The sequence below is a fragment of the Microcaecilia unicolor genome, unplaced genomic scaffold, assembly GCF_901765095.1.
Source record: "Microcaecilia unicolor unplaced genomic scaffold, aMicUni1.1, whole genome shotgun sequence".
In the NCBI taxonomy this organism is placed as follows: domain Eukaryota; kingdom Metazoa; phylum Chordata; class Amphibia; order Gymnophiona; family Siphonopidae; genus Microcaecilia; species Microcaecilia unicolor.
In genome coordinates, this window is record NW_021963758.1 from 8,501 (window position 1) to 24,836 (window position 16,336).

At 42.3% G+C, this 16,336-nt stretch overlaps 1 protein-coding gene across 1 annotated transcript in view; it reads left to right on the forward strand.

Moving 5' to 3' along the window:
• Positions 1 to 621: 621 nt before the first annotated feature.
• Positions 622 to 16,336, forward strand: part of LOC115459614 (myotubularin-related protein 1) — a gene marked incomplete at its 3' end in the record, with an annotated part of 45,822 nt that continues 30,107 nt past the window's right edge. Inside the window, exons 1-3 of the mRNA XM_030189423.1 lie at positions 622 to 717; positions 1,799 to 1,906; positions 13,318 to 13,419. Coding sequence (XP_030045283.1) covers positions 634 to 717; positions 1,799 to 1,906; positions 13,318 to 13,419 — 294 coding nt within the window. The remainder of the gene's footprint in view (positions 718 to 1,798; positions 1,907 to 13,317; positions 13,420 to 16,336) is intronic.

Consider the following 16,336-nt stretch of genomic DNA (forward strand, 5'->3'; position numbering starts at 1 on the left):
TCCTTTTTAATTGCAGGGAGTGTTCTAGGTAACTCAGATGTCTGCTGCCTAGGTAATATTTTTGAACCTCCCGATCCCTGGTTCTGTCAGTCCTTTCTCTTCCTGCTGGGTTTTTTTTTTTTTTTTGCCTTTGCCTGCTGGGGAGGTTTCCTTCTGCTCTCGCTTTCTTACCACAATACCTGGTTTTTGCCAGGTACTTGTGACCTAGATTGGCCACTGTTGGAAACAGGATACTGGACTAGATGGACCATTGGTCTGACTCAGCTTGGCTGTTCTTATACCCAGTTATCAAGTATGGCCAGAGTATATATTTATTTATGCATTCTTGTATCCCACTATTATCCAGAAACAAGTTTCAGTTCAAAGTGGCTTACAATTTACGTTTTGGTGGACTTACAATAGTGTTGGTAGTATCTGGTTACATTGTGCTGTGAGATTGCATATGCCTGAAACAGCAGGTGGTGTGGCATTATTTGTGCTGATAAGCAATAAAATGGTGATCACGTTGACGACCAAAGATGGAACCATAAGGTTGTCTTTTGGCATTTATAATTAATTTTTTTTGAATAATTTATTCAAGCACAGATAACACTGAATGAGGCTTCACTTTGTTTTTCTACAGTTAAAGATGTGATGTATATCTGTCCATTTATGGGAGCAGTGAGTGGAATGTTGACAGTGACGGACTTCAAAATGTACTTCAAGAATGTGGAAAGGGTGAGTGTTAAGTGTGTGTATATTGTTCCTTGTTACTGTTCTTTACAAGAGCATGGGCTCTTAATCCAGTCCTCAGGAAATAGTTTGGTTTTCAGGATACCCACAGCGAATATGCATGAGAGAGATTTGCATACAGTGGAGGTGCATGAAGATTTCTCACATGCATATCCATTGTGGATAGTCCTTGAGACACATTCAACCAGTCAAGTTTTCAGGCTAAGTTGAGAACCCCTGCAATAATCTTGGCATTCTCTAGCAATTTTAGATTTTTATCAGCAAGTCCTATCTTTTTAATGAAAGCCTCCTTGGGAAGACAGTTTTACAAATTGATAAAAGTATAAAATCTACTTCACATAAGCCCAAAGTAGCCTGAGAACAGCAGGAAAAAATACAATTATATAAAATATATGGGAGGCTAGAGACTCAAAACTATCGCCAAATGCAGAGCACCATTTCTCCAGATCTGGATGCCGTACCTGCAAACTCTTAGCCCTAGGGGACGTAGTCTGCTTCTCAGTGCCTGATAAAGTCGAAGGGAAGTGGGGGGGAGCGAAGGCTGCCTGGAATTGGGGATCGAGACAGGAGCCGCTTGCTGGGGGGGGGTAGGAGAGGGGAGCAGTTTGGGGGTAGGTAAAGGAGGCGGTTGGATGGAGTGGGGGCTGATGTGTTATGGTGGAGAAAATGTATCTTGAATAAAGTCAAAATTGCAGGAAACCTTGGACATGTTCTGGTATCCCTGGGTCAGAGGGATGCTCCTTTTGACAGAGACTGGACGCCGTGTAAATAGGTGGCTTTTCAGATACATGGAGAGATCGGATCGGGCATACATTTCAGCCCATCCTGGAAAAAATCAACATGCTCCCGCAACTGTGAAGAACAATGGGGGTGGGATGGCGACGGGAGGGGGAGGGGGTATACAATAAAAGTTTGACACGGTTTCAATGTTATGAGGTCAAAATACTGTACATTTTCTGCGTTCTATAATAATGCAATTATTGTGATGTATCACATATCGAGGTGTCAATAAAATAGTTGAAACAAAATAGATGTACGCATTAATGTTCTAACTTCTAAACTGTAGGACCCGCATTTTATCCTTGATGTTCCTCTTGGTGTGATCAGCAGAGTTGAAAAGATTGGTGTGCAGAGTCATGGTGACAACTCATCTGGTATTGAAATAGTTTGTAAGGTAAAGCATTTGATTTTTGCTTAGAAACATACTTGTTCAAACTGTTTTCATTTTGATACATTTTGATGAATATCTACAGTGCAAAATTTACTTATGTGCTCTAAAATAGGAAGCTGTTACACTTGTCTTACATTTAAAAACTACTATTTTTTGATAGACATACATATACATACATACATTTAGACACTTGTATCCTGCAAAGTCCCATAAGAGCTCCATGTGGCTTACAGTTAACAATAACCTGGGCATACCCAGGGAGCTAACAAAGTTAAAATTACAAGGGAAAGTAGAGAAACAAAATTACATCATTTTTCTGAGAAGCTCTGAGAGAAGAGGGCATTTCTCTGGGTAAGTGACATCATTTTGCTCTGTGCTTGGTAACTTAAAGGAGGAATTGTAGGATAGTGATAAACACAGAATTAAAAAAAAAAAAGAAATCAAACTTTATTAGCTAGTCTCCATACCCTTTTCCCCATAGTTTTAAAGCTTGAATTTTCTGTCACAGCATTAATGGATAAACTCTAGAAGGCACAGCAGGGCCTAGTACAGTCTTAGAAAAAAATAAAAAAAGAGAGAAACAAACATTATTAACTAGTTTCCATAGTGTACAACCCTTTTCCCCATAGCTTTAAACTGACATTTTCTCTAGAGGTAGAAACTTAACAGCCAGAGTATTAAAAAGGATAGTAGCAAGGCTAAAACTGTCATAGAAGAAAGTAATTTTATGTTCTTTGCCTGCTGAAGAAGTAGCACTACTACTGACCTGAAGCAGGTGTTAATTAAGGTGTGAGGAAGTAGAATATTTGCAAAGGTTACTAAGGGTAATCTGAATACTGGGTTAGCTTCAAAGGGTTTGTTTGAAGCAGTCTCCTTAGAATCCAAACAACATAGAGAGAGGAAAGGTCCTACTTCTCTTCTCTCAGAACTTCTCAGAAAGAAAGTTAACATTTCTCTGGATAAGTGACATTATTTTGCTCTGTACTTGGTAACTTAAAGATTGGGTTTATTTTAAAATATGTTTATTAAGCATTTGTGTAGCAAACATACAATGATGCAAATTCTGAGGTAAACATAGTAGTTTCCTTAGCGTCCCTCCGGACCGGACCAGGATTGGACTGATGGGTTGTGCTCGCCTACCAGCAGGTGGAGACTGAGAAAAAACTCTGACTCTAGACAGCCAATAGGAGCCCTGGCCATGTGACCTTAGCCTCAGTATTTTCTCAGTCTCCCAGCAGGTAGGAAGTGAGCCCATTAGTCTCTCTCCTTTTCTCTTTAGATATTACAGATATTTGTGATAATTCTTCTGTGCCTGGAATCTTATTTAGAGGCTTGACAGGGTTTCCTTTCTCTTCTTTCTTTGACAGCCTCGGGGGTGTTAAACTCGAGTGTCTCGAGTCCACCCCCCTTCCTCCCCATCTCCCTGGCTTAGCAGGGAAGGGCCGTCCCTTTCTCTGGAAAGGTGTACCGTCTTTGGGAGAGGCAGCCACTTTTAACAGGCAGCTGCTTTAAAAGAATTAAATCAAATAAAAGGAAATTCAAAGAAGCAGCCTTTCTTTCCCCAGACTTCTAACGAGCAGGCAGCTCCAGTGTTTTATTATGATTGAGGGGTTATAAAAAAAAAAAAAAAACAAATAGAAGAAAATAATTCAGTGTCTGTGACTTTAAACAGCGATTTTTCTCGTCAGATTTAATTTTCTCCATTTTCTTGCGTTTTGGTGGCGGCAGTTTAAACAAATGAAAAAAAAAAAAAAAAGAAAGGTGCGAACCGCGTAAGCGCGGCCACCTGTTTTTTCCGATATGGCTTAAAAGTTCAAACAGCTGCTGTCGGTCAGCGTCGCGCAGTTCACGCAGCCGGAACGTGTAAATTTTGCTCTCCCTTCAAGGTTTCTTCGGGTCCGGTGCTGCCTCCAGTTTTTTCGGGGCCTTTTTCGCCGGCTGTTGTTTCTTCGCCGTTCCACTGGGCTCTGCTTGTTCGGAGGTGTCGGGCACGCTGTTGACGATCGCCACAGGGCCAGTGGAGCGAACGGCGGCCATTTTGTTTCTCCCTCCATCTTATCAGTCGGGGATCTCTCTGCTGAAGGTAAGGCTGCAGTTCATAGAGCAGTTCGGCTCCAAGATGTGTACACTTTTGTATGTGCTGAACGGCGTATTCTAAAATGCTCTTCACATCAGCAGGCAATATTTGGTTGAAAGGGGGCTCCTTTCATATATGGATATATAACAAGCTTTTCTTCTTTTAAATTTCTATGTATCACGGGGCTGTTAACACTAGTTTTTTCTGGTGCTCAGTCATTTTTCATTGCCTGGTGGAAAATCTACATCTTATCATAATATCATAATTCATTTCAAGCATTTTCCTCAATAGCTGTAGTATTATACAGTGTTTTAAGAACTTTAGAAACTTTCTCTAGGCATAGAGTAAATTTCTGTCTTTCTCATTCCCTGGTGAATAGAACTACATTGTCTAAGAGTCAATTGATTGGTACTTTGCAATTCTGACCATAATATCTTAGTTCCTTTCAAGCATTTTACTCCATGCGTATGATGTTATATAGTGTTTTAAGAACTTAACAGACACTCTCAATGGCTGTAGTGTTATACAGTGTTTTCTTTTTCCGACTTTAAGAAGCCTTCTCTAGAGGCATACAGTATATTGTTCAGATGCCATGGGGATATATCAGCTCTTTCATATTCTCTGAGGGACAGTCCTGTCTACCAAGCTCCCAGTCACTCAGCTGCCTTAGCAGGCATGCTTTATTCATGTCTTCCCTTCTTTTCCAACTGCCTTGAAGCCTCTCATTTTTCATTTTAGCTTTCTTCTGGTTTTTACAGGACATATGGTCACTTAGAGAATAAAGTCATCCTTTCACTTAAAGATAGTGGACGGTCCTCAAACCATCTACTCGTGTTTGTCTCTACTCTATCAGTTCAGCATTGGCAGATTATAAACATCCTGGTTTGGTCCAGTATGCCTATACATACCATCTGCTATCTCTTCCTCTTCCTTAGAGACCTGATGTTATATCAAGCTTTCTTGAATTCAGATACAGTCTTGTCTACACTGCCTTCACCAAGTGGCTGTGGCACAACTTCACTTTTTTTGTTACAGGTAATTTCCAAGTTTGTCCTTTTTCATTTTCATTCTATGCGCCTTCACTCCAGAGTGTTCTTTCAATTGGAAGGGGATTCACTCACTTCCTGTGTATTTATACCATAGGTACATAAGTATGGTTATGCTGGGTAAGGCCTAAAGTCCATCAAGTCCAGCATTCATATCTAATGGGCATAGGTACATAAGTTTTGCCATTCTGGGGAAGCTCAAATGTCCACCTTTCTACAGCCAGAACAGCATTAAAGAAAAGAAAAAAAAAAAAAAAAAACCTCTCACGAGAGTATCGAACAGAAATCTCTGCTCCAAAAGCAAGGCTTTGCAGTAATTCTGCAAACTAACGCATACAATATTTGCCATGGCTGTTCACCACTAGAAACACCGGGGACCCTGGGCCTAGGTTCGGTGTTTTAACCTGAAACAAGCTCAACATTCATATCTATTGGGTGTGAGTCTGGTACTACTACTACTACTTAACATTTCTAGAGCGCTACTAGGGTTACGCAGCGCTGTACAAATTAACAAAGAAGGACGTTCCCTGCTCAAAGGAGCTTACAATCTACATCTCAGTGAGGGAGGACACATGACCGTGGTACGTGGATTAGTGGTATGTGGATTAGGGAGATCCAAGAAATTACAGGCCGGTGAATCAGACGTTCATACTGGGACAATTTTTTTCTGTCTGGAGCGTACTACCATAGCTGGTGGACTCCTATATTCAGAACTTTCTATATTCAGAACTTACCCAACTATGGAACGCCATAGAGATAGGGTTGGAGTTTGTAGCCCTATTTAACTGGTGTCCTTGGTCACCCTTCCTCTTCTCCTCAGGATCCAGAGAATGGCTAGTTTTTTGCTTATGCATTAACCGGTCATTTTCAGCAGTACTCTCTCTTCCGTTCTTTTATAGATCTAAGAGGATGTTCATTGCGCTCTTAGGGTCATTTCATTCTTACCTAGACGACTGCCTAATTGGAGAAAGTCTTATCAGCAGAGTTCTCAGGTCACGCACCGGGTGTTGCATTTCTTACAGTCTCTAGGTTGGGTGGTGATTGTAGCCAGGCCTCTCATTTGATCTCTCATCAGATATCTCTGATTTTCTCTTTGTTTAGTCAGGTTGGCGCACAGTCTTTTGTCTCCTCTGCAAACATCCCAGTTTATATTTTTCTTGGTGACCTTGGGCCTTCGGCCATTTCCTCGCTCTATTCTGCAGAATGCAATTTTACTTTCTAATGCCCAAGAAGGAATTTTCCTTCATCCTATTGCGAATCTCAGGGTCATCAATCGCACTATTTAAGTGTCATCTAGTTATCTCAAGAACCTTAGTTCTGTCATTGGGATGCTTCGTGCAGTACACTTTTTGGCAGAAGTTTGTTTGTATATATATATTTTTTTTTCTGGGGGACCTCAGCAATTCGTTTTACCTTCGGGTGAATTTTGTTTTCCCTACTGACAAACAAGGCGGAGAGAGCTATGTTGGTCCTTGCCATGGCAATGGGTTATGTCATCCGCCAAGGAGGAGTTAAGAGTATACTCTTGAGTTTGTACTCATTTTTTCTTAGTTGTGTCACCCTGCATTTAGGTGAATGGACTCTCATTTTTTCAGTCTTACTTCCTCACTGCGACACTTCAGGGCTATCTCTTTTTGCCTTCAGGCTCACGAACATTTCTTGCTTCTTCCGTTCAGCAACAGTCTTGACGGAGACAGGGACAGATGCCAATGTCCAGCAGGGGTTTTTCAGCCTTCTTTATGCGTTTCTTCCATCATCTCACTAGGTGTTTACGCAGAACCAAGGCACCCTTCTACATCCGGACCCCCAGTCACTCAAACTTATGGCGTGGTTACTGGGTCTGCAACATCTTTGATATTTTCGCAGGAAGTACTTCAAGTTTTAATTGCTTCCAGACAGAAATCTACATTAAAGTCCTATGAATCAAAGTGGCGACGGTTCACTCTGTGGTACTCCTCTCGCCACTTTATTCCACAAACAGTATCCATTTTGCATGTTTTGGAATATCTTCTGCATCTTGCGAAATCTTGTCTGTCTTACTCATCCATTAGAGTTCATTTGGCAGCTCTATCAGTGATGCATGATACTGTTGACAACCGCACGCTTATGCAGCATCCACTGTCAAAGCGGTTTCTTAAAGGAGTCCTGAACCTGTACCTCCCGCTTCGTCCACCAGCTAGGTGAACTAGGTGAACAGACTCTTAAAGTTCTGTTTTCTAGTAGCCATAACTTTTTCTATAAAGTTTTCCTCTTCAAGCAGTGTTTCCCAGTAGCCATTGCAGCAAGTAGATCTATGTGTGGAATACTTCTACGGTTGGTAACTTCTTTTCGGTCTGCTGTAGTTTAAAGTTTTCACCTTTCCCAATCGGTTTTTTTCTTATTGGTTTTGTCCTTCTAGCCAGTAGGCGTAAAAGTTTTTCATTGTTTCTAACCCGCTATATCGCGAAGGATCAAGGAAATGAGAATGTCTATTTCTCTTCTCGCTGAGAGGGCAGTTCCACAGCGTATTACAACATATTCCACAACTTCAGAAGCGGGCTCTATTCTTACTATGGCGATTTTTGGTGCTCTCGGTGCACATTGGTAAGTTGGCAACTTAGTCCTAGTTTCATTTTATTTTGCTCATTGGGACACACTACATGTTAGTTGTCGCCAGGTGGCCTATGCAGCATGAACATTTCTCTGCAGTTTTCATAGGGTCCCTCCCTTCAGATTACTGCTTTGGTACTTCCCATCAGTCCAATCCTGGTCCGGTCCGGAGGGACGCTAAGGAAGGAGAAATTAGATCTTACCTGCTAATTTGCTTTCCTTTAGTCCCTCCGGACCGGACCAGGCCCCTCCCATGTTCTCTCTACTCTTTAGCTTCTTTTATTAAGTAGGAAGTGTATTCAGTAGGAAGTGTATTCATTCCTTTACGATTCGTGGAACAATACTATATATATACAGAACTTTACGTGGTCTATACCACTTCTCTGGTGGTTGCTGGTGAGCTCAATTGCTGGAATCTATCTATAAAACCTTAAATACGCCATACCACTTCTCTGGTGAGAGTTGTGGCAGAGCTCAGTTGCTGGAATATCTATAAAACCTTAAATATGATTTACCACTTTTCTGGTGAGAGTTGCTGGTAAGCTCAGTTGATGGAATATATATAAAATCTTAAGTGGGCCATACCACTTCTCTGGTGAGAGTTGCTGGTGAGCTATAAGACAAGTGAGCCATACCACTTCTCTGGTGAGAGTTGCGGGTGAGCTATATTATACGTGAGCCATACCACTTCTCTGGGGAGAGTTGCTGGTGAGCTATATTACATGTGAGCCATATCGCTTCTCTGGTGAGAGTTGCTGGTGAGCTATAGTACAAGTGAGCCATACCACTTCTCTAGTGAGAGTTGCTGGTGAGCTGTAATACATATCGGGCCATACCACTTCTCTGGTGAGAGTTGCTGGTGAGCTCTGATACTTGGCATTGCCGAGTGCTTTGTGGCTGCTAGGATTCCATACGGCACAGAAGGTCTTTCTTTCTTTCTTTCCTGCTTTGTTATTCAAATACTGAGGCTAAGGTCACATGGCCAGGGCTCCTATTGGCTGTCTAGAGTCAGAGTTTTTTCTCAGTCTCCACCTGCTGGTAGGCGAGCACAACCCATCAGTCCAATCCTGGTCCGGTCCGGAGGGACTAAAGGAAAGCAAATTAGCAGGTAAGATCTAATTTCTCCTTTGGTGACTTAGCCACTACTTTAGTGCTGAAAACATTTATTTACTCTCTATCTAAACAAAAGGTTGCCCTTCTACAAACTCTACTATCCAGTACAGTGCATCAATTCCTAACTCTACATTGGTAGAAAACCTTGCTAATACCAAGTTAAACTTCAAATACCCCTTTCTTCATCACTGCCCCTCCTACCCTATCTATCTGTGTCCCTTCCCTTCCCCCTAAAGATTGGGTTTAAAAGAGGAATTGTAAGATATTAATAAACACAGAATTAAAAAAAAAAAAAAAAAAGCAGCAGCAAACTTGATTAGCTAGTCTCCATACACTGTACACTTTTCCCCATAGTTTTCAATAGAAATCAAACAAAATAAAACATGGAAAAGAAAATAAGATGATACCTTTTTTTATTGGACATAACTTAATACATTTCTTGATTAGCTTTCGAAGGTTGCCCTTCTTCCTCAGATCGGAAATAAGGAGATAGAGCATCTTTTAAACTAGAAACTGGGGGAAGGCCGACAGTCGTTCAAAAGTGCATGGTTCGGAACAAGGTATCTTTCGAAGATAAGGTATCCCAATAGCGAGGTTGCAATAGAGACTATAGTAGACCAAGTTTCTTTAAGTAAAAGGCAGACAAAGATTGCAAATTAACACTGTCAACTGCTGAGCAAGATATAAATAGGAAAAACAAACACAGTTTGAAATGTGGTTTTTGCAACTACATTCAAAGCGAATTACGTAGTATATACAGGTACTTATTTGTACCTGGGGCAGTGAAGGGTTAAGTTACTTGCCCAGAGTCACAAGGAGCTGTAGTGGGAATCGAACCCATTTCCCCAGGATCAAAGTCCGCTGCACTAACCACTAAGCTACTACTCCACTGAATGTACTATTACACTAAATGGTGGAAGGAGGATAACCAGTGGGACACTGTCATACCAGGGTACAATTTATATCATATTGATAGGGTGGATCGAATTGGTAGAGGGGTAGCATTGTATTTTAAGGAGGGACTTGAATCGAATAGATTGAAAATTCTGCAGGAAACAAAACACATCTTGGAATCCCTATGGATTGAAATCCCATGTGTAAAGGGGAAAAGAATAGTGATAGGAGTGTACTACCGTTCACCTGGCCAGGATGTAGAAATGTTATCAGAAATTAGGGAGGCTGACAAACTGGGAAACATAATAATAATGGGTGATTTCAGTTACCCCGATATTGACTGGGTAAATGTAACATCAGAGCATTCTAGGGAGGTAAACTGCCCGGAATTTTTTATGGAGTATCTGGTACAGGAGCACACGAAGAGGAAAAATTCTAGACCTAGTCCTTAGTGGAGTGCTTGATCTGGTGCAGGAGGTAATGGTGCTGGGGCCGCTTGATAACAGTGACCGTAATATGATTTGATATCGGCTTTGGAGTAAGTACACACAGGAAATCCAGTATGTTAGCATTTAACTTTCAAAAAGGAGACTTTGATAAAACGAGAAGAACGGTGAAAAAAAAAACTTAGAGGAGCAGCTGCGAAGGTCAAAAATTTACATCAGGCATGGATGGGCAGACTGGATAGGCCATATGGTCTTTATCTGCCTACGTTTTTTTGTGTTTCTATGTCCGGGATGAGTTCTTTCTCCATTCTGCTCAGGTAGACTATTTAAGTGGGCTTCATCAACTGCAGCTTCTGTATTCAGAGGGTAGAGTGGTTTCTCTAACCACTGCGGACTGCGTGGTTTAGGCAGTTTTGAGTTCCCTGTATACTGGTTGGGATTTTCCTTCTTTGGGCCAACAGGTTAGCTAGACCCAGAGGGTCCAAAGTTGGGAAAATCCTAGCCCAGAACAACTGGGTAAGGAAGCCATGGCAAAACCACCACCTGAACCTACCTAACTTGTGTTTTGATGGACATGTGAGCTGTAGGATATTGTCTCTGGTCCCCATGCACTCATGACAATGTCACAGTTTGTTCTTCATTTTACTTGTAGTCTGGTATCCACTCCAAACAAGGGTCCTTGCTCTGCCAGAGTCTTTCAGCACCTGTTAGAGGTTCCCATGCAATTCAGCTTGCTGCACCCAACTCTGTCTCTCAAGTGGGGAAGCCTCTGCAAAACTGCGGGGCTATCATGTTCACATCCAAGGTGTTTTCTTCTGCCTCTTGGCAGTCCCGGGCCATATGACCTCTTTCTCCACACCTTAAACATGTGAGAGTGAGCGGATCTTCTGACCAGGTCGGTGGAGGGCTAGAAGACGGTTTCAGGTCCTTAGGGTTAATGCACCTGCCTTCTCTCTTCTCTTCCTAGGACTCATCTTGTTTCCTATCTTTGTAGGGATAGGTTTGAGTTGGAGGCTGCCAAGGCCTTTTTCCAAGCCCAAGGTGCCCTCTGGCTTCAATTTAGGGTGTTGCCTCACTCATTGTTTCATTTACAGAGAGAGCCCCTCAAAGAACTGTTTGAGGACAACTCTTCCTATCTCCAGCCCAGTTCTTGCTCTCCGGTAGGAGCCATCATCTTCAGGCTACTTCCTTGAGCAGGTAAAAAAAAGCTCCAATGATTTTTTCAATTTTAGAGACCCCTTTCAAAATGTTGCTTGAGTTTATCCTATCCTCTCCAGAATGGCGGCCTTTACTTCTGCATAGGTGGCTGTCCCTTTGACGTCTTGAAACTTAGTCTGAATACTACTGTCACCCAGCCAGGTGAGCAGTTCTCTAAATTTAGTCAAAGTAGTCCGGGTCATCCTCCGTTACCATCTTTGTAACACCAGAACCAAAATATGTAGCCTGAGTGACTGTAGCACTTGGGCTACTTATACCAGGGAGTTTGGCTGTGCCGCCAAAGAATTTTGCAATGCCTATTGTTCCTCTGCACAATAATCTGCAGCAGCTGCTGTTGCCCCTCAACCAGGGCCTCAAGCAGTCTTTCCTTGTGTCTGTGCAACCTTAGCAAGCACAGCGCAAGAGGAACAAACCAGAAAATAAAGCCTGCCTGTCTAGCACTAACTATACCTGGTCCCTAACTTGGGCAGGGCTATACCCTTTTGCCCATTTTTGTGTGGTAGTGCTACCAGGCCCAGATCCACAGAAGCTAAGGTTTCCGGCTTCTAGCAGGGTAAGCTCCTATCGCACCACCAGAACCATATGTAGTAACATGAGTGATGGCGGGTCTAGAGCCTGGACAAAGCGGAGTCACACAGCAGGTTCAGGGAAACAGAACATGCCAGGTAAAAGAGCTCCTGTTAGCATCACAGGCAAGGGAGAAAATAACATAAACTAATCCTACGCTTCCTTCTAGGCCCCTTTAACCTAGCTGTGCACTGTTTTTTACACTTCCTGGACCATGCCCTCCTGACTCCACCCCTCCTGTGTCACTTCGCATGAGCGGGACTGAGTTTTAGGGTGGTTCTGACTCTGTGAGGGTATATCCTTAAGGGCAAGTGGCTGTAACATAGACTCCCTCACAAGGGGTAATTTTGCAATATTTACTTGGTCTGCTCTTCCGTTAAAGGCAGGCATCTGGCTGGCTTTTGCCTTTGTTGGCAACTTGTCTGTTGGGATGTCCTAACTTCCCTTTTTTGATAGTATCTTTCACAGATATCTGACTTTGAGCCATGTGTTCCTCATTGACTGTCAGCTTAGCGCCAGCAACATGATTCCACACTGGTTAAGGTGGTGCCCATATTTTCTGAATAGACCCCCTTTCCCCTGAATATGCACAGTTCCTACAAATCTATATCCCTCTTCTCTGTGTTGTCAACTCAGCCATGCATTGAGACTCCAGTGGTCTGCCTGCTTCTTGGGTGCTGCGCTTGGAAAAGGGAATATTTCTGAGCATGCCACCGTTATCTCATTAGAATCTGTCAAGATGGGTTCTCTGGTAACAATGTACCATGTCCAAATGAATGTTGGTCTGTATTAGATTTTATTATCCTGAAGCAGATCCACCATCCTCAAAGAACATCCTCCTTTGCGAACATAAGTTCTTTATCAGTGTTGGCTATTTGCAAAGTAATGACATTGACTTCCATCCACACTTTGTGTTGTCCTCCAGAATGGCCAGACTATACTAAAGAACCTCTTTGCTTAAATGCTTATTATCGACTGCCCAGACTCTATTTCTCTGAGTTGTTCTGCAGGTATAATTGGTGTCTCGGGTAACCCTCAGCTTGGCAGTCACCTACAGTTTGGCTGCATTATTGTGACTGTGTAGAATGTGTAGTTGCCTACCTGTAAAGGGAGGAGAATCTCCATAAACAGTTGACTTAGAGGGGGACCGATGATAGTGTATGAAGTCAGGAAATATTTCACATACTCAAAAATCCAGATGTTTCTGGACTTTTAGTCTGTGCTGGAAACTGATATCACCTATACTGTGTCTTTATCACATTTCTGACCAAAGTTAATGAGGAAACTGCTTTTTGAATGAGTGAGGATTCTTTTTATCTGTGGAAGTAGGAGCTCACTTAGGTATGCGAGTGGAAATGTCCAATTAATTTTGAAATGTTCTTAATAAAACCTTTTTTAAAAGGAACATTGCACTGCTAATACTATAACTATTGAAAACCTTGAAAAATGTGGTTGATTTGACAGGATATGAGAAATTTACGGCTGGCCTATAGACAGGAAGAGCAGAGCAAGCTGGAGATATTTGAAAATCTCACAAGATATGCATTCCCTCTCTCTCATGGTCTGGTAAGTAGAAATTCTTCAGATAATAGTACAGGATCTCTGGTTTTTCTGGTTTTTGTGGCTTCCTTCTTGTTTTGTTTTGCCTGGTATGCATTATTCCCATGTGTCTTCTAGCTTGATTTATTTCAGTAACTCGCAGCACAGGGAAAGGCTTAGAGGGGATGAGCTGAAGGATAATTTTATTTTAGACCTCAGTGTGTGTGGAATCTTGGATGGTTGATTATAAAGTATCTGTAATGTGATCTGTGTTTTGGGGTTTTAGAACCGAGTTGATTAAAATGAGTGACTTGGCTTTACAGTTTGATACCCAAGATCTGTTATAAAATATTATACATTCTCTAATACCATGCATTGGAATTATGGTTATGTGAGCTTTGATCTTGCTGTCTCATAGACTAAGCACATGGGCATAGTTGGTACATGGGTGGAGTACATCAAAATAATACCAGGTTGATAGTGGTGTTCATGGTGCAATAATGACAATTTCTTTTTACCTTCTGAGTTTGACACCATTATCTTAGCATGGTATTTGGGGCTGCAGTCCTACTGAAAATGCCATCTATTGGATAAGTTAAACTATGTTCCTATTTATTTTGTGAATTGTAAAGCTCTTATGATGCTTTTCAGAAGTAAAGAGATGAAAATTATGGCATATAGTCACAAAACCAAAACACATTGTGCAATCCAGATTGCCATTATTCCTCGAGTGAGGGAACATAAATAGATTCTGGAAGGACTCTCTCTTTCCTTATTTGTGTTTTTCTTTTAAGCGGCATTTCATGATAGATTCATGGCATCTTGGACCACACCTTCCAGAGGCTTGGGAGAAACACCACAGGAGAACTTACCCACTGCTGGATGAGACTTCCCCGGCAGCACCTGGGAACAGCACTGGTGCACACAATCCGGAGGTGAGATGGTCACTGAAGATGCCCCAGCCGACGACCCTCTCGGCCTAAGTCTTTGCAGAAGAGTGGCGTGGATGGAGGTGGTGTGATCTCTCGAGCTGCAACGAGTCTTACCAGAGTCAAACCTACAGAGGAAGGAAGGACTGGGCAGCCAACCCCAACACCACAGCTGCTGGGAGCTGATCCAGATCAACACAGACGGATTGCAAGACTGAACAGAGACAACCGGAGGTGGCAAAATCGCTTATCATACACCGAGATTGGGTGGTGCCATCTTCATAGAGAGAGGGAAGCTACTGAGGAGCCAGTCTGACTCGCAGCAAACAAGGGCTTGTCCTGACTGGCGCAAGTGGGAGGGAAACCCAGGCCAAGGAAAGGACACTGAAGAACAGGCTTGCATCCAAGCTCACTTTCCTGCTCATTCAGACACCAGGGACCAGAATGGCTTACCAGGTACTGAACTCAGGAAACACCATTGATCTTGGCGGACAGGAAGAGGATTGGGACAGCATAACAGGGTGGTCTGTGGAAGCAGGTCTGTAGAGCCAACCAGGGAACTGACAGAGGAGGGAAGAGGCTTACCTTGCCTACTCTTCCATCTCTGCTGCCTTCAAACATGCTCCCATCTCGCTTCCCTACTCATTCAGACACCAGGGACCCGAAGGGTTTACCCTAAAGGAACTGTGTTCCCAAGTAAATCAAACTCAAGTCATTATAACAATCGTGGAGGCACATAATACCCTCTATCTGCCTCGCATCACTCCCTGTCCTCGGAACCGAGGCAAACCCCAGCTCCTTATCAACACCGACAGAGACAAAATGCACATCACAAGACTTCTAGTAAGCATATCTCTCCTAATGCTACTGTCCACCACAGGAACCCATACATAAGGTGACAACAACGTAATACCAATACATCGCATCTCTAGTAACACCACACTCCTTCAAAACAGATTTCACACTAGTAGATGAAAAGACCCAACCAAACAAACTGATGAAGAGACACACACCCCACAATAACCCAGTCGCTACAGACAGCCAAAAAAGGGATCAACCAACCCCGAAACCCAAAAGAGCTCCAATTAATGGAAATTCTTAAAGTTATGATAATGGAAGACAATTATCTGCCAATACCAGTGGGTTACATCAACACTAGATCAATGGTAAACAAAACCGAAAGAATCGAAGAATGGATATTGGATGAAGACCTCGAATTGGTCTTCCTCAATGAAACCTGGATCCACGATAAAGAAGACCCCATAATTCTAGACCTATGCCCTCCAGATATAAAATTCTGCATTGGACCAGAAGGATGGTTCCCCTCACACAATCTCTATTCAATCAAGGCTTCAGCCCCTTCATTTACGCTGACGATGTGTCTGTCTTCATCCCTTTTAAAAAAGATACATCCAAAATTACTAACAAAATATTGGAAAACATAAATACCTTGGAATCCTGGGCATCAGCTTTCAAACTGAATAGGGAAAAAAAACACATTGCCTGATAGTCAAATCACCATATAATACCAAACTCTTTACACCTATCAATGTTATGAGAACAACTTGTCCTACAGCAGACAACCTGAAGATCTTAGGAATTACCATAGATAGCGAGTTATCCTTCAACGAACAGGTAGCAAACAGTACAAAAAAAAAATGTTCCACACAATGTGGAAACTCAAAGAAATAAAAAAAAAAACTATTTTCCACAGGATGTTTTTCTCACGCTCGTCCAAACCATGTTTCTCGCCCATGCAGATTACTGCAATGGAATATACGCAGGATGCAAGGAACTAACATTGAAAAAATTATAAACCGCAAATTACAGAAGCAAGACAAAAACCGATTCGCAAGACCTCTACTCCAAAACCTACATAAGTACATAATCATTGCCATACTGGGACAGGCCGAAGATCCATCAAGTCCAGCATCCTGTTTCCAACAGTGACTAATTCAGGTTGCAAGTACCTGGCAAGATCCCAAAAAAATACAATGCATTTTATGCTGTTTATC